Source organism: Thamnophis sirtalis, unplaced genomic scaffold, assembly GCF_051295495.1.
Source record: "Thamnophis sirtalis isolate CommonGarterSnake01/CBP01778 unplaced genomic scaffold, rThaSir2_p1.2 scaffold_1, whole genome shotgun sequence".
In the NCBI taxonomy this organism is placed as follows: Eukaryota; Metazoa; Chordata; class Lepidosauria; order Squamata; family Natricidae; genus Thamnophis; species Thamnophis sirtalis.
The window spans coordinates 130,370,855-130,389,412 of NW_028261381.1; the positions used below are offsets into that span (position 1 = coordinate 130,370,855).

The 18,558-nt window shown below is 37.2% G+C and overlaps 1 protein-coding gene across 13 annotated transcripts in view; it reads left to right on the forward strand.

Annotated features, from left to right (window-relative positions):
* Positions 1-18,558, forward strand: part of NRXN3 (neurexin 3) — a 1,234,604-nt gene that overhangs the window by 1,060,465 nt on the left and 155,581 nt on the right. For all 13 annotated transcript variants that reach the window (XM_087724996.1, XM_087724986.1, XM_087724939.1 and 10 more), the window contains one exon: positions 18,366-18,537. In XM_087724996.1, coding sequence (XP_087581122.1) covers positions 18,366-18,537 — 172 coding nt within the window. The remainder of the gene's footprint in view (positions 1-18,365; positions 18,538-18,558) is intronic.

Genomic DNA, 18,558 nt, shown 5'->3' on the forward strand with positions numbered 1-18,558 from the left:
TATAAAAAAATAACATGCTGCCTTATCACATTTTATAGCAATGATAGGTTTTGTAACTTTTTAGAAATGAAAATCTCAGACTTATTTTTTAATGGGATGTAGCATAATACTGCATTTGTTATCCTCTCATTGCTGTTGCAATCTTTAGTTTGCAAGATCAGTGGTATAGACTATAGAGGAAGCATGTTACAGTATTTACAGAATACAGAATAGAGTTAGAAGGAGCCTTGGAAGACTTCTAGTCCAACTCCTTGCTCAAGCAGGAAACCATTTCAGACATGTGGATGTACAGGCTGTTCTTAAAAGCCTCCAGCAATGAAGCACCCACAACTTCTGAAGGCAAGTTGTTCCACTGGTTAACTGTTCCCACGGTCAGGAAATTTCTCCTTGGTCCTAGTTTGCTTCCCTCCTTGATTAGTTTACATTCGTTGTTTCTTGTCTTGTCTACTGGTACTTTAGAAAATAGGTTTCTGGTTTGCCTTCTTCTTTGTGGCAGCCCCCCAAATATTAGAACACTGCTATCGTGTCTGATCAGCTCTGGTGGCTACAGTGTTATTTTACCAGACAAAGGGAAAAGCATAGGATGCAACATGTTTTCATTTATTATTGAAGTTCTTTTAATTGTTGGTTGGGAACCACTAGCACAGTGATGGCAAACCTTTTTTGGCTCGTGTGCCATAAGTGGGGAGAGTGCAGGGGTGGTTGTGTGCAGGCGTGCCGCACCCATAATGCAATGTGCGACACACACCCCAGTGCACATGTGTGCACTACAGGCGCTCCCCCCATTTTTTGCATGCTTTTTCCATGCGCACGCTGGCCAGCTGACAGGGTAGCACCTTGACAAATGGCTCCGTGTGCCACCTGTGGCATGCGTGCCATAGGTTCGCTATCACTGACCTAGCATTTGATATAATATGGACCGCTATATAAACATTTTAAATAAATAATATTTAAATAAAACCAGAACATGAATATGAATCCAAAAGCCTAACACTCATATCTCCACTGCCAAAGAAAACCAGGTTGCCCAAGATATAAATAACAAGTTGCAGACATGTTGAATGAGAAGGCATTTGGTGTAAGTTCTGCTATTGTGGCAAAACAAGCACAGAAGCAGATGCTAGACTTTGAGTTGATCCTGAGAAATAAACATGAAGTGGCTTCATTTTGTATATTCATCAGTTATTTGGTCAAAGAAAGGGAAGCCAAGTCAAAATTTACCTTCAACTGGTTCTTGCCAAGCCCCATAATCTTACAGGCTCATTTGTGTGAATTACTTAGTCGTGTGTTCCAAAGTGGTATTCATTTGCTCTTTTTTTTTCTTTCAAAAAGAGATTGTTGCTAATATTGTATTCCCACTGTAAGATCCAAGAGCATTGGCTATGATATATCAGATTTCTTTAAAAAATAAAATAATTTTCCTCTATTAATTTCAGGAGTTTATCCCCATGTTTTAATTACTTTCCTCTCTTTGTTTTTAATGTGGCTTAATTTCTTAAGATGTGAATTTCTTAAGATGTGAATTTCTTATTTACCATTTTTGCTGTGGTGTTTTTCATGCATTATTCCTGCATATCAAATGAGGCAAGCTTTTTTAGCAATGTAATAATTCAAAAACTCATTCTAGTGAGTTATCCTATACTGAAGTTGACATCTAAACAATGTTGTGTTAATATGCGTAAAAGAAAGGAGGCAAATAAAACAACGTGCCTGAAAAAATGATTAAAATGCCGAGATGGTGAGAGTACCATTTTAGACGTATAATCTTCTCTGACTGTAAGTGGTTAAACAAGCACCATTGTTTTCAATGGGTATCACCAATGAATTTAGTTATCTAAATAAGAGTCAAGGTAGATAAGAGCTGAGGTGGTGCAGTGGTTAGAGTGCAGCACTGCAGGCTACTTCCGTTGACTGCTAGCTGCAGTTCAGCACCTCAATTCTCACCAGCTCAAGATTGATTCAGCCTTCCATTCTTCCGAGGTGGGTAAAATAAGGACCCAGATTGTTGGGGGCAATATGCTGACTCTGTAAATCGCTTAGAGAGGACTGTAAAAGCACTATGAAGTGGTATATAAATGCAAGTGCTATTGCTATTGCTAACTGTATTTCAGAATAAATATCTTTTCAACAACAATTATCAGATTTTGTAATCAACAAGTTTAGTTTTAATTTTCAGAACTAGGAACACAAAAATTGAATTCAGACGCTATTTAGGCTGTATGTGGGAACGTTCTTGCTTAATATGTTCACTTAGTAATAATTATTTTCCAATTGTTATTTGTGTAAGATGCAGGCATCCTACTTTAAAGGAATATTTTCTTACCAAGGAGATTAACATTTGACATGCTTATAAATTACTTCTACTCAACTCCAGTTTGTGGGGGCGGGGTTGTTTCTGAAATGAGTTGAAGAAACTTTAGAATTTGTTAATCAGTAAAAGAGTGTTTATTGGATAGTTGAAAAATAAAATAAATAAATGTCAATAGAATTTGGAGAATAGTTTTTGATAGGACTAGCATATATATTTTTTAGGAGTCATAATTTTTTGTAAACTTTGGAAAATAACATTTGCAATTAGGTTACATCTTCAACTTATAGCTAATGATCAGATGATTGAAGAACTGGATATTATAAGCAGATTACAAAATTGCTGTACTTCAGAATGTCATTATGCATTCTTTTTTGTAAAGTACAGCTCTTTCAATCCTATTATGCTTCCCCACCTACACAGACATACACACTGTCTTTTTGTGTACCATAAGTCAAGACTAATGTGCTTATTTTGAATTTTTATTGTTGTTGAAATGGTTGTTAGGGAAAATTTGTGATGCTGCTCTAGCATCCTTCAACAGGCAATTGCTGCTAACTTCCCTCTCCTTTCCTCTTTCGCCTCTCCTCTCCTTGCCTGCTAACTTCGCTCCCCTCCCTTCCCCTCCCCTCCCTTCCAAACAATGGCATATATCCAAACAGAAGTTGGACACAACAACACATTTTTATTATTTTCTGAAAAAGATTATGAGGCCCATTTGCACTCCAAATTGTTAATCAATATAATCAATGATGAAAATGCATCTCAAGTTGTAATTGCTGCAGTAGAATGTGCATAAAATTGCTGCACTGGGCTGCAGATATTCAAAATTGCTTGAATGAAGTAATAGGCAGGCTGTCCATAAGTATGAATTGTCTGTAAATTAGACATTCTTAATCCAGGAACTGCCTGTGACAGCTGAGACTAGGTTAAATGGGGCTTAATTGATATTTTATAGTTAGAGCTTAGTTAGAGCCTTGACTGATTCTCCTTCTGTTGTTCGCCATATTTCCGAATTAAGTCAATGTCTATGGTATTCTAATTTAGAAATAACCTGAATGTTGCCTGATTTATTCTAGCTGTTCTAGAAAAATAGATTGGATGTTCACATTTCTGTTTTTGGCATATTTCTACCTTCTTCTTTTAATCAGTTGCTGTCTGTCTTTTGGCATCTTTTAGTATACAACTTTAGGTTGGGAGTTTGGAAACTTTCATTTGTTTCCAACTTCAGTGACTTTATAAATGTTGGCGTAATACTACTTCTTGTCTGTGCTGGGATTCAGCCACTTTCCATTTTTCCTTTTTCTTGCTCCTTCTCTTTCCTTCATGCTGGCCACTCCATTGCCCATTTCTCTATTGCAACTCAGTACAACACCCAGGATCTACTTTGATAGTGGAGGTGGGTAATTTAACAACCGGTTCACCAGGGCTCAGGTTGGCTGTCGTCGGAGATTTGTCTCGCGTGTGTGGCAGAGCTGGAGGACTGGGATGGGTCATGCCTCCCATGACAGCCAACCTGATCCTAATTTAACAACCGGTTCGCCGGTTGTTAAATTATTTGAATCCTACCACTGCTTCTTGTCTTGTCTAACAGCTTTCTGAAATTCTTTCTTAAGTTCTTTCCTAAGGTCATTGCTTTTCTGGGCTTGCAATTCTCTTCTGTTCTTGGCAATTTCCATGGTTTCTTCTATCATCCCATTTGATTTCTTCTCTCTTTTTAAAAAAAAATCTTTGAAAGCTCTTTCACATTCATCCTTTGCAACCCTTTTGACTTCATTCCACATTTCTTATTTTAGTATGTTTCACAAACCAATCCATGATATAAAACCATGGTATGGTTCATTTGTCTTGACATAGGTTGTTATGTGAACACAGCACTTGTGTTTCATTAACTTGGGTTTAAGATTAATGCATTATGCAAATGCAGCCATTTGTCAAGGTTACCTAAAACATGTCACTGTCCATCCATGTCACTGCTCGGTTGTTATTTATGTCTGAACTGGAACAAAAAGAAGGTTGGTTATATTAATAAATACTAATATTTAAGCTAGTAAAATAATAATTAAGAAAAAAGTAAAAAAAAAGAGAACAAAGCCAAGATTGCTGGAGAAAAAAGAAAGAAAACAGAAATATAAAGAAGTGACCTCCTACTTCCTTAAATTGGCTCTAGGGATCAGTTGGGATTTCTGCTGTTATTCCAGCGTCTCTGCTACACAAAAGGTCTTCCTGACTTGATACCATTTCTTAGTTCGCAGTGGAGTTCCCCAGAGTTATAGTCTTGGTCAGCTTCAGTCTGCCTTCCCTAGGGATGGGGCCTGAGGTGCTTTGGAATCTGTGGCTATTATGATGGCCATGTGCCTATCCCAAAACATCCAAAGCAGAGGTGGTATTTAGCCAGTTCTGACAAGTTCTGGAGAACCAGTACGGAAATTTTGAGTAGTTTGGAGAACCAGTAAATATGCTGGCACCACCCCCACTGTCTCCCAGCTGATGTTCTTTTGTTGTCCTGAACAGGAGAACGGAGCTGGAAAGCAGGTTGGTGGGATGGGGAGGAAATGGGAATTTTGCAGTATCCTTTCCCTGCCATGCCCACAAAGCCATGCAGACAAAGCCATGCCCACAGAACCGGCAGTAAAAAAAATTAAATCCGATCCTGATCCACACCCCAAAACAGGAAAGTGCCCATATACTGGATCTGACGGTCCTGTCAAAGAGGTGGCTAGATAATTTGAATTTGGGGAAACTTTTGGTGTTCACCATTGCCATAATAAGAGCATACCCTGATTATGATGGGAATCTTTAGTGTCACTATCCAAAATAAAGGGTGGCTGGACACATTAGATTGGTTCAGTCCCAGTGACTAATGGACGTGATTTTGGTTCACATTCTTCTCAAAAAGCTTCATTGGACAATTTTCATCCAGTATCTAATCTTTCCCTTTTTGGGAAAGATAATTAAAAAGGTGATTGTGGAGCAAGTTCAGAGAACTTCTTTGGATGAAGCAGGTTATCTGGATCCCTTTCGGTTGGAATTCAGGCCTCAGTATTAGCAGCATTTCTATATATAGTCTCTGGTGAGGGTGGGATGAAGATTGTACATCCATCCTTGCTCTACTTGACCTCTCTGACGCTTGCCAAATAGAGTTTATATTTTAAATCTTTAAATATTCCAATTTTATCATCTCACCAAAAAATAAAAATCAACAAGAGAATTGTTTGGAAAAACTTACTCGGGAATAATCATATCTAAGTGTCATTAACTATTGGCTGGTTCTTTTGTCCATATTTGACTGTACCACCCCCCACCCACCCCGCTGTAAACATAGATGTAGTCCTGTATCTCAACTCATAAAGAAACCTCAAAAGCATTAACTTATCCTTTTTGCAATTAACTTAAGGGGAGCAACTGTCCAAAGAACAGGTGGGTTATTTTAATGCTCCCTCCCTTATCCAGAAGGTGTTTGGCATCCCACATTGGGTGCTGATTTCTGCTGAGGTGCTGTCTTCACCACCCTGAAGACAACTAATCCACTGTTAATGCTCACTAGCAGTATTAGTATTTTTTGATATATATATTGCTTCATACAAAGCTTCATACAAAGTTCCTTTTCCAAATAGTTGCATTTCTTTGCTGCAGCTCCTCTCCTGGATCTATATCTAGGCTTATCTTTGCTTTGCTTTGACTAAACATTGCTGGGGCTGCTGTTTTAGTCCAGTTTATGTTAATAAAGTTTATAAAGTCTGTTTTCTTTTCTGAAGCCCTTTTTTTTCCAAAAAAAACCCCACATTATTTTGCCAGCACAAGTTAGATAGATGGCGTTATTGAGTTTTTCTCAGATTACTTTGTGAGATGATAACCTTTGCACTTCTCCAATAGATCTGTTCAGCATTGTTGCTAAACAACAGCCACAGTTGACTGATGTTTTTTGATGTATTTCATGGTTCATTTCTTAGTTTATGCTAAAGATTGCTACCTGTTCTTTAGACTCTGGGTTAACATTTGCTAAAGAGAAGAGCTAAGAGGTGTTCCATTTGATTAGGCCATAGCTTTCAATACTTGAAAAATCAGCTGAAGAGCGTTTTCAGTTTCTGGCAGCTGCATGCTTGAGCCTGCTCCTTCATGCTAGACAGAGCTTCATGCCAAGGTGGGCCTGCAGGAGCATCTCTAGCCTCTAATCAGGATTTTCATATAAGCTCTCCAAAAGCCCTCCACATGCTCCCAAAGAGCCTCTCTCCTGCTTTTCCATTATTCCAGCCACACTGTCAAAGCCTCTCAGAAAGATAATTTGTTTTCCTCAGAGGTATCTGTAGGTTGTAACATATTCACTGTATTATACAGAATGACAAAGTTGGAAACGACTCTAGTCCAACCTCCTGCTCAAGCAAGAAAACCTATACCATGGTTGTCCAATCTCTTCTTAAATATCTCCAGTATTGGAGCACCCTTAACTTCTGAAGGCAAGCCATTCCCACTGGTTAATTGTTCTAACTGTCAGGAAATTTCTCCTTAGTTCTAGGCTGGTTTTCTCCTTGATTAGTTTCCATCCATTGTTTCTTATCCTGCATTTAGAATGCTTTGGATAATAGGTTTATGGCAATCCCTTAAATATCGGAAGGTCAAAAGATTTTAGCCATTCAGGCACCTGATAGGAGTTGAGAAACAAAATGGATGTATTAGTAGTAGTTCCAAGAACTGAAGGATCTTCTTGGGTGACAAGCAAAACATTTTTAAAGGAGGAAAAGAACACAAGAAAATCCAGTTACTCTTTGGGGGGAAAAGGACCTTTGGGACAATAATTATCTGGATGATTATGAATCTCTGTCTTTTAACTTTTCTTTTTTTTTTTAATTCTGCTTTTCAACATTGTTTTTAATCTATGGCTTTTGTATGATTTTACTTTTTACTTGTAAACTGCCACAGAAGTATGATGGGTGGTATAGAAATTGGATGGATGGATGGATGGATGGATGGATGGATGGATGGATGGATGGATGGATGGATTTGTTGTTAGTTGTGAAGTCATGTCCCACCAATTGTGATCCCATGGACAATGTTCCTCCAGGCTTTCCTGCTCTCTACCATCATCTGGAGTCCTTTTAAGCTCACACCAACTGATTTAATGACCACCTAGCCACCTCATTCTCTGCCATCTTCTTTTGCCCTCAATCTTTCCCAGCATTAGGCTCTTCTAGTGAGTCCTTTCTCCTCATTAGGTGGCCAAAGAATGAATGAATAAGGTCAGGAAAAAGAACAGAATTGTTCAGACCTTTTAAAAATATAAAATGCCTATCAGTCACAGAAGTAATGATTCTGTAGTTAAGAGACAAAAGTAGGATGAAAACATCAGTAAATGACCCATCCTTTCAAGCTTTCTACTGCTGAATTCTGTTTACTTACCCAGTTCTGTCCATTTCATTCTACTATTCACATTAGACTAAGAACTCTGATTCCTGTAATAGCTACAGTCTCTTCTTTGCATCTGACAACCAGCAGCTTTGCTGAATAAATTTCTCTTGTTACAGGTCCAAATACTGAGGTCTTTAAAGCATTTAGAAGTATGTCAGATGATGTTCTGTGGTCTTTTACTGTTGCTCAGTGGACTCATGTAAATCAGTTGCAGCAGTATGGCAGCTACAATTTTATTTAAAGCAAAGCTCTTTCCCGTCTGGATGTTTTCCCTCTTTGCTGCTATTGCTCTAGTAAGTAGTGCAAGTTGGGAGGTGAGAAGGGATCTACAAGTATGTTCCTTGTCCACCACATTATTAGTAGCAGTATTAGTACTAGTAGGGCTGTCTAATGGAAATTACTCAATGCAGCATACAGTTGGTTAAAATGTAAATTAAAAAAAACCCAAGCATAATACCAATTTTGCTACAGACCCTAAAATTTAATAAATGCTTCCCACAATGGATTATTTTTATCCATTTGTAACCTGTGGTGAGCCTATTCACATGCATTGGTTTGTAGAAAATGTTGCTTATTCCATCTTCACCTCCTCTCCCTTCTTATTCTTCTCTCTTCTTGGTTTGCATTGATAGGAACTATCACTGAATGTGATATATTATCATTACTTACCTTGAATGCCAGCACATAATTCCCCAACTATAAATTATACAATTGGGATGGAGGAGTAAATAACATTGATGGTTTGAGGGAGATCCTAGTCTCACCTTGGATTATTTCTCTTCCTCCCTGCCTTTCCTTAGAGGTATAATTAATTCTAGGGGGGAAATGTCCAAATACAATTACCCTGATTATCCACCTATGGATTGCAGTTTCCACTCTCACTAGTGATCTTATTCTATTTTGAGATAATAGATTCTATTGTCCTCAGTTCTGTAACAAAGGATTAAAATATAATGTTTGAAGTGTTTATGCTAAAAAAATTCCATCTTTGTGCTAAACCATGAAAATGAAAAGTGACTATTTTTTTACATTTTCATACATTGGCATGTACCTATGGACAGTCTCAATTTCCCATAGCAAATATTTGATTTCTCTGCTTGGGTGTGGGTTTTTCTTGATGTTTTCAAATTATTGTATCAGCAACTAGAATGGAAGATTGAAAATAAAAGAAAAAAAACAGACTCTATCCAGTAGGGGTTTGTCCCCATTAGACAGCTCCAAATATCTACACAGTAATAGCAGCTGACACAGGGAACTAAAAAGTAGAACTTTATATTGTCTATATTGTCAATATACATTTCTACTCAAAGCATCAGAAGCTCAATTGATATAAGGGATCATGAGATGAATTAGATCAACTCTAGTACTTCCCATCTTTAAACATTCTTCACAAAGTTATCTTCTTTGTCCTCTTTATTACCAGTCCAGTTTTCATGCCAGCTTCAGTTGCCTTTCCTATCTTTCATTTGTCTGAAATGGGACTGAATGCTAGTTACAGCCATTCATCATTTCATACCACTTATCTGATCCATTTTAAATGAGTTCTCCCAGACAACTGTGTAGACAGGACAATTTGACAATTTGCAACTGGAGAAGGAGGTGGTGATTATGGTTGCTTTAGACTGACAAGGTCAAAAAAGAAAAAGAAGAAAAAAATCATGTTGGTCTCAGACCCTCTTTGAAAAATGTCCAAAATTGTAATAGTCTTTGTTATTAATAGTTTTTAATAGTTCTGGCATGTCTTTGTGAATTTGCATTCAAATACAGCTTTGGGATAAAGCTGCTGAGATGCTATTTTATCTCTGAAAAAGATATTTTATGTATTGCAAATCATTAATGATAAATTATTATTAAAATAATATTTTAAATATCTTACCTGAGGTTGTTTAAATCATCATAATGTCATCATCCAGACAGTTCCTCAGGTTTATAGCATGAAAGAACATGAAAACAATATAATAAAGTTACCATTTATTAATGTTCATGATTCATATAATGAGCAGCTATGATGGAGGTGTGGTGTTTCAGAAAATCCAGACAATACCCCTTCCAGAGCAGATGGTATTTATAGGATTGCATCTGGGAAAAGGAAGTGTTTCTTGGCCAGCTTCCCCTTTATAGACAAGTAGAATTCAGATTCTTAGAATGGAAGATTTGGAAGGATTATTCAGTTTTGCCCCTTACCTTGTAAAGGAATCCATTATTATAGCATGCCCAGCAGATGGTGACCCAACAACTATTTAAACACTTCCAGTGAATGAAGATGCCAGAGTATTTTGTTCTCTTGTTGAATATCTATTACCATTAGGATTTTTCTTTTACTGATATCCAACAAAAATCTACTTCCTTGTAATTTCCTTGCCCTGTCTTCTAAAACTACTCTAAACAATTTCTGTTCATGACAGCCTTTCAGATAATAGAAGACAGCTATCCTGTCTCGCCACTATTTTCTCTTCTCTAATCATTTTCAGTTCCTCTACCTTATTCGTGATAAGTTTTATTTGATCTGTTTTTTAATGTCAATCCAAAAATGTGCTTCCAAGAAGGCTATGCAATTTTCTAAGATTTTTTTTAAAAAAACATGTTTAATAATATCTCTACTCGTTTATTTTAAATTTGATCATCTTACATTATGGGTAGGAAACTGAAACAGCAAACAAACAAATAATAGTGAATGGATGTAGCAATTCCTTACCTATCCTTGAACTTTATCCTAACTATGTAACTGCCTGAAAATCAAAATATTAAACATGATCTTTTTTATTTTAACAGAAAAGAATTTCATAACAATTAGATCAAGTTAATATTAGTGTATAAATTATTGATTTCATTTTTTTTTATATTCCACTTCTCCATCAGTTTCAGGAAACATTTTACCAATTAAAAAGTCAATAATGTACACATCATAATGGCCATTACATTTCTCATAGATTGCCAAGCCAGCCCATACCATCTTTTATGCTGACTAGTCTGAAGAATAGGTGTTGAAGTACTTAAATCTCTTGCTGAAGACTGGAAACAAATATTTTTTTGGATGCAACTCAAAGTCTATTTATGACAAATTAATTGAAAAACACAGCAAAAATGAAAGGCATTGAAGCAATTAGACATTACAATAAATCTCACTAAGTTACAAAAATTAATGCTGAAATCTTTATACCTTTATCTTCTGTTGCTGAGCTAATCATTTTGTGATTTCATCTTGCAATATCTGGAACTCACCTCATATTTGATATTCATAAGAAAAGCACCTTTTGAAGCACCTATGACTAAAGGGAAAGAACAGAAGTTTGCTTGAATACAAAGCAAATTCTAGCCTTCTACCAACTGTCTTCTTTGTTGTATAATGGCAAGTGTTAGTTCCAAAATAGAAGTCCCATATAACAGAGGTACCATAATTAAGGAACTCTTGCTTTGTTGAGATTTTACCAGGTTTCTTTTTTCTCATTTTTGCTAAATAGTAAAGGTTTTTTTTTTAAAAAAAAAAATCAGACTATCAGCTAAATAAAATTTTGCCTTACTTGATTGGGCTTGATAACCAAGAGTCTTACATACCATGTTCTACATACAGTTGCCCTCCAACTAAGAAGTGTTAGATGACATGTCTTGATTTTATATAAATTGAATGGTATCTGACTGACAGAATGTAATATTGCTAAATCAAACTTAAGTATACATTTTGCATTGTGCAACTTGGAGATCATTTCTTTCGTAAAAAGAAATGATTGATTTGTTTGGTATGCTGAAATAGTTTGATTATATGCCGTTATAGGTCTACATAACTTCTTTTTTCCTCTGTAAATCAATATCTTCAATCAACTGATTTTTTAAAAATCTCAGAACTCCCAGTTTATCAATGTATGTCTCATAATGAAATATGTGTAAGGAAATAATATGCCAGCTGTGGTTGCACTGAGCCACATGGAAACTCTTATGACATCTGTATTTCATCATATAATATATACATTATGTAATTATAGCAATAATTTCACATTTGCTCTCGGCAACTGTTGAAAGTAATTGCAGCCTATTGTGCAGCTTGCTAAAGTGAACATCAACTGATTCATGTTGATAAAAATCATTTGACCCTCACTTCTCTTTGTCCTACAATGTTTCTGCTCACTGGCTAGTGACAAAAAATATCCATTTTTCTGAAGTATGGGCTGTCTTTTTGGACAGAGTTTCTTCACCACAGATTCAAAACTCCCCCCCCCCGCCCTCTCTCCTGTTTCTTTCACACATGCACATCCACACACATGAACATACGCGCACACACACACAAACACACACACACACACACACACACACAGAGAGAGAGAGAGAGAGAGAGAAACTATAGGCCAAGATAGATTGCTCTGAATAGTCATTAAGTTGCAGCCTCACTGCCATTGCAGGCATCCAGCAATTGAACTGAGTTTGATCAAGGTGTTTATTAGTTAAAACATTATGCAGTACATTCCCTGATGCCTGTAATATAGGGCTGTCTCTGTTTTTGGCAATTGCTAGTTTAACTGCTGTCAATTGTCAGGAAATGACAGGTTGGTATTTATGCTTTTTCTAACCATTCTGAGGTGGAAAGTACATTTTGTAGCTAAGCAAGTTTCTGAAGATTCCATTTGCTCCCTAGATATCTAAGAAAAGTAAACCTGAATAACAGAAAAGTTTGCAAAGGTGTTAAAAACTTTTAAGACTTTTACTCTTTAAATCAGTACAAGGAACTGAGCAAAGCATTAAAATGAAATTAAAACTTTGATAAAGGGACAGTTTCTATGTAAACAATGATGAACCACCTTGGAAAATCAAGGCATATTAATAAACATTGGAATACAACAAGCATATACAGTACAAATATACTTTATATTCTTTGAAATTATGAAGATCAAATGTAAACAATCTCATAAAATGTCTACAACTCCCAGAAACAACAAAAGTAGCCATATTTTGAAAGGTATAACCGTGGCATATGAGGGGATCTAGATGTAGATAGTAAATTTCAAAACATCCTTAATAATATTAAATAACTATTCTGTCTGCTTGTTAATGTCTTCTTGCTGCTTTGTATGCATGGAAAACAGAGAAGTACTTGTTGCTGAACTATAAAACTAAGGAAATCACACAGCATATCCCATGATAATCTGTGTTCACATTTGTTTTTATTTTAAAGTGAGATGGAAAGAGGTTAGTATTATTTCATCTTTTATATCACAAATATCCTGCATTTAGAAAACAAAAACTATTCTTTTTTGGCTAAGATGCTAAGCTTGTTGATCAGAAAGGTCAGCAGTTCGGCGGTTTGAATCCCTAGCGCCAAGTAACAGAGTGAGCTCCTGTTACTTGTCCCAGCTTCTCCCAACCTAGCAGTTCAAAAGCATCTAAAAATGCAAGTAAAAAAATAGGAACCATTTTTGATGGGAAGGTAACATGCATTTCATGCACCTTCGGCGTTTAGTCATGCCAGCCACATGACCATGGAGACGTCTTTGGACAGCAGTGGCTCTTTGACTTTGAAACAGAGATGAGCACCATCCACTAGAGTCAGGAATGACTAGCACATATGTGTGAGGGGAATCTTTATCTTTAACATTTCAAAACATTCATGTATCGCCTCTGCCCATCTGAAATGGTGCCGTCCTATATAATCTATAGTCAAAATAAATCTGTTGATCATGTGGTGCAGATCTTAGTACATAAAGAAATGGAACATATTTGCTATTAATACCCATAATAAAAAAAGGAAGCTTCAGAGGAATAATAGTGATTCCTGGATGGAATAGAATTGGAAAATAGTATTTTTTTTAAAAAAAAATCTTTACATAACACCTGTAGCCAGTAATTCTTATGGTATACTCTATTCATGAAGACCATTGTGTCATCTTCCTTGGTAGGTGATTGGCCTACCAAGGAACAGAAATTGTTTTCATGCCTAGAAATAAAAAGAATCAAGCTGTTCTACTAGATTCAGTGCCTGTAAATAAGTTAAGGGAATCTAAGTAAAGGATATTACTGATATTGTGGAGCCAAAAGAAAAGTTAAATATGGAGCTTACTATTTTACACTCACTTTTAAATAATAAAGATACTAGAAATTGCTGAGCAATTGATGAAATGCAGGTAATACTCAATTTATGACTACAAATGAGCCCAGAATTACAGTTGTAAGTCATTGTGTTCATAAACTGAGGCACCATATTCAAAGTTGTTTTTTTTAGGATGGATAGTTAATACAGCAGTTGTTACGTGAACGCTGCAGTGAATCCATTTTCCCCAATGGGTGTTGTTTTGCCAGAAGCTAGAAGTAAACACCAGAAACAACCAAAAAAATTACAAGTTATGAACACCTGACTAGGGGGCATTGCAAGCAGCTAGAAAGGTGATTCAGTTGCCAAGCACCCAAGGTGCAATCACATGAACCATGGGTGTAAGGACCTGCCTCAGCTAGTCCCTCAGGAAATCTATTAAGTTGAATCAAAAGAACCTTTACTGAGAGAAAGTGATTGCAGGAAAGCAAAGCAAAATCTGAAAAACCCCTCGCAAAGCACACATTATTCCTTCGTTTCCCCCAAACCAGTCTCCCTGACCAGTCCACCGGCAGGCAATGTGATGCTGCATGATTGTTATGAAAACTCTGAGGAGCTAGGCAGATAACAGTTCACCCACAGAGCACGACGGCCTTGAACTCAGGCTGGAACTGTCTGGGATGGACTTTGTTTCATCTCTAAAGTCATTCTCTCTCCCTAATCCCTCAGCAGTTACAGCACAAGCAAGCCAAAATGCCAGCACGCCTGCTCCTCTCCCCTTCCAATAGAATGTATTTGTATTGTATTTGTATTTGTATTTAGTTTATTTGTATGCCGCCCTTCTCCAGGAGGGACTCAGGGCGGCGAACAACTCAGGGGGAAATGGCAGGACCAGTGGCGGGATTCAATGTTTTTTACTACTGGTTCAGTGGGCATGGCTTGGTGGACATTGCATGTCTTTGTGGGCATTACACGGCTTGGTGGGCATGGCTTGGTGGGCATGGCAGGGGAAGGATACTGTAAAAACTCCATTCCCTCCCAACTCCAGGGGAAAGTCAGTGTCGACTGGCGACTACGCGGAGGAGAGCCTTCTCGGTAGTAGCTCCGACCCTTTGGAACGATCTCCCCGTGGAGATCCGTACCCTCACCACCCTCCAGACCTTCCGCACAGCCCTTAAGATCTGGCTATCCCGTCAGGCCTGGGGTTAGATTGTAATCCGTCCCCTCCCGAATGATGAATGTTGTGTTCTATTTTTAATTATGTATTGTTTTATGTCTTACTGTTTGTATTCCCCTCCCCATGAATTGTAAGCCGCCCTGAGTCCCCCCAGGGAAAAGGGCGGCCTATAAATAAACTTTCCAATTTCCAATTTCCAAAGTTACTGCAAAATCCCCATTTCCTCCTGATCAGCTGGGACTTGGGAGACAGAGAATAGATGGGGGCAGGGCCAGTCAGAGGTAGTTTGCTGGTTCTCCAAACTACTCAAAATTTATGTGGCCGGTTCTCCAGAACTGGTCAGAACCTGTTGAATACCACCTCTGTTCAGGACCCAATGGTGGACCTGACAATGGGTGTGTATGCAGCCATTCATCTTCAAAAATGAATCACAAGTATCTCTGGGAAAGTCCATCATAACTTTGATTGGTCATTAAGCGATTGATCATATATCACAGATTGCCTGTATGTAGTCAAGGAAAATATGTTATCATCTACGGTTCTTTATTACTGCTTGTTGTATACAGGACTGCACAGTGTCAGAAATGAACAACATACCTTTCATTTATATTTCATGTTCTACCTTGAAATATATTTTGGCCTCTCTTGACAAAGGTTCATCAGGAGTATAGGAAATGCAGCAGCAGCAGAAATATTCTCCACACTTTTATCAATTTGAAAAAAAAGAATGAAATGACATATGTTTATGACTAATAAAGTAGAACTGAAGACTAATAAAACATGCATGCAGGTGGGAATGAAATAAACTCTTAACAAGTTCTCTTTATTTAATTTGATATTCCAGAGATTTAATTTATCTTAATTATGGGATTTATCTGTTATCTTAGTTGGCTATGTATATGTAGATTTAAGTTATAATAAAAGCAGTAATACAAAATAGCAATAATAAGTAATAAAAATATTCTGGTAGAGTTATACAGATGGAAATGGCTTGACCTATGCAATCTTTCCAGGAGAAATAGCAGAGGGTTCCCCACTTTTTGGAAACGAGGAAGGAGATGGCCTGGAAGAACTATTCCTTTGAAATAGACTGCTGGTTAAAATTAGAGTCGGTCCCTCGCTGTCTTTTACAGTTTAAATCAGATTTCATATATTCTTTAGGGAATGATGCTGTTTATTTTTATTCTTTTGTTTTACAATTTTTCTCATGGATGTTTTAATTGTGTGTGTGTGAGAGAGAGAGAGAGAGGGAGGGAGGGAGGGAGAGAAAGAGAGAGAGAGAGGGAGGGAGGGAGGGAGGGAAAGAGAGAGAGAGAGAGAGAGAGGGAGGGAGGGAGGGAGGGAGGGAGAGAAGAACTATTGAGAATCCTTAACTCAACTGTGGCAGTATATAATGATGGTCTTCTTCTATCTCCATATAGTAATGGTCCAATTGCATCTGATGTAACCAATCCCACTTCTCAGCTATATTCATACAACAATCACACATCCCAGTTGCACCTTCTAGTAATAAAACAATCAGACCTCATGTTCCTTTCACTATCTACGCCAGGAACAGGAGAGGGTCTCATTCATTGAGGGATACTTCTCAATTCTCTGACTCCTGCTCTAAGAACAGATAATTTAATCCTTATAATCTTTTCTATGATTGTTTGATTTATGCTTGTACTCGTCTTCTGCCACCATCATCTCATATTTTCACATAGTCTCAAGATGAGTTTTGAATTCACTCTCCATTGTTCATTTCACTATGGTCAGTTTTACTTGGCTCTTATCCAGCCAGCCTAATTATCCTAGTCCTGGATTGATGTGACTGTTGGTTCCTCTGACCTGTTTTATCTTCCCTTCTTCTATATTTTATCTACCTTTGTTTGTTCACACACACACACACACACACACGCACACACTTTTTTCTCTTTCCTTTTCTCCTCTTTTCAGTCTTTTCTTTCCATGACTCAGTTGACATCACACTCACCTACTTCCACGTCATCCTCTTTTCCATTCCATGATGGGCCATCCAAAGAAAATTCAAATAATGTTCTCGGCAAACTTCAATATAAGTTATTGAACAAAAATCAAAAAGGTTATATAATGTATTTTTCCCATGTGACGTCAATCAGCAAAAAAAAAATGCATATACCATTGCTATGTTTATTCCTGTCCTTTCACATAATTAGAAATATATTAGAATCAGCCCATATAATGGGATCACAGGATTCCATCATCTTTTTGATCATCTTTTATCTGATCACTTGTAAGTAAAGAGGCCAGGAATAATCCAGGTTTTGTTCATATAGAAAGCTTATGTGTTACTATTCGATGATACTCATGTGAAGTGTTTGGTTAATATATTCGTTTTTTCCTGATCCATTTGTATGGTAATATTACTGTGATATGACTCTAAAGTGACGATGCAACTTTATCAGAATGCTAATTGGACACCAGCAGGACAGATGGATTCAGTCCGAGGAAACTGGCATCTTCTATGTGCTTTATCTTATGCATTCCGTTTTTACCTTATGTGTTCAGTTTTCTTTTATTGGCCACATATAAGTCATTCTGGCTGTAAAATTGGCTTTTATAATATTGCTCTTCAAAGTGCAATTTTTGTTCAGGCTTTGAAGTAACTGTATGGAATAAAAAGTACAGATGGGATCAATATTGCCTTGTTTAAGATGAGAAGCAGATGCTCATTTTCATGTTAAATGTTATATTGTTATAAGTTCTGATGCCAGTCTTGAGTAAAATAAGATTTTAAAAGAATTAGAGAAATAAATGAGTCTAGGGTACACTTGACGTAGGTTACATTTATTTATTTAGCATATAACATTGGTACATGAAAAGCAGAAGTGTACAATGTTATTACAGAGTAGTAGTTTGGCTGTCTAAGACTGGTAGTTCGTTCAGTACACATTCACACTCTATCCCATTTGTGTGTGTATGTGTACTAGCTCCATATGTAGGGCAGCTAACAAAGTTCTGTGGGAATGTCAGTGTCATTTGGGGGTTTCCCCCACCAGTTTTTGCCTCACATTTGGCCTGTCCAGTGCCAGTTGGATTCTTATTTCTGCCATTAATCCCACTGGAATGGTACCTATTTATTTATTTACATGTTTCCAAACTGCTAGGTTGGCATAAACTGAGTCGAGTGACGGGAATCCATTCCTTCATGCCATGGTAAGGCTCGAACTGTAGATTGCAGAAAGTCAACTTTCTCTGGCCAACAAATCCAGCATCCTTAAGACACTCAGCCACCACACCTCACTTGATTTAGATATTATTTTGCCATGCTTTTTATCAGTCTTATATCATATGACTTATAAAGACAAATTTGTCCTGCATTGTCATTTTGTGGATGTTCATCTTATTACTTTGATTGAAACATGTCCATCTTTCAACTGTTCTTCCTGTGACTTTGCTTCCAGAATTTACCCTCAACTCTTTTCTTTCCTTCACAGGAACAAGGCAAAATTGGTGTAGTCTTCAATATTGGCACAGTAGATATCTCTATCAAAGAAGAGAGCACTCCTGTGAATGATGGCAAATACCATGTTGTGCGTTTTACACGAAACGGTGGTAATGCAACACTACAGGTAGATGGATGGCCAGTAAATGAACATTACCCTTCAGGTAAATCTCTAAATAAAGATG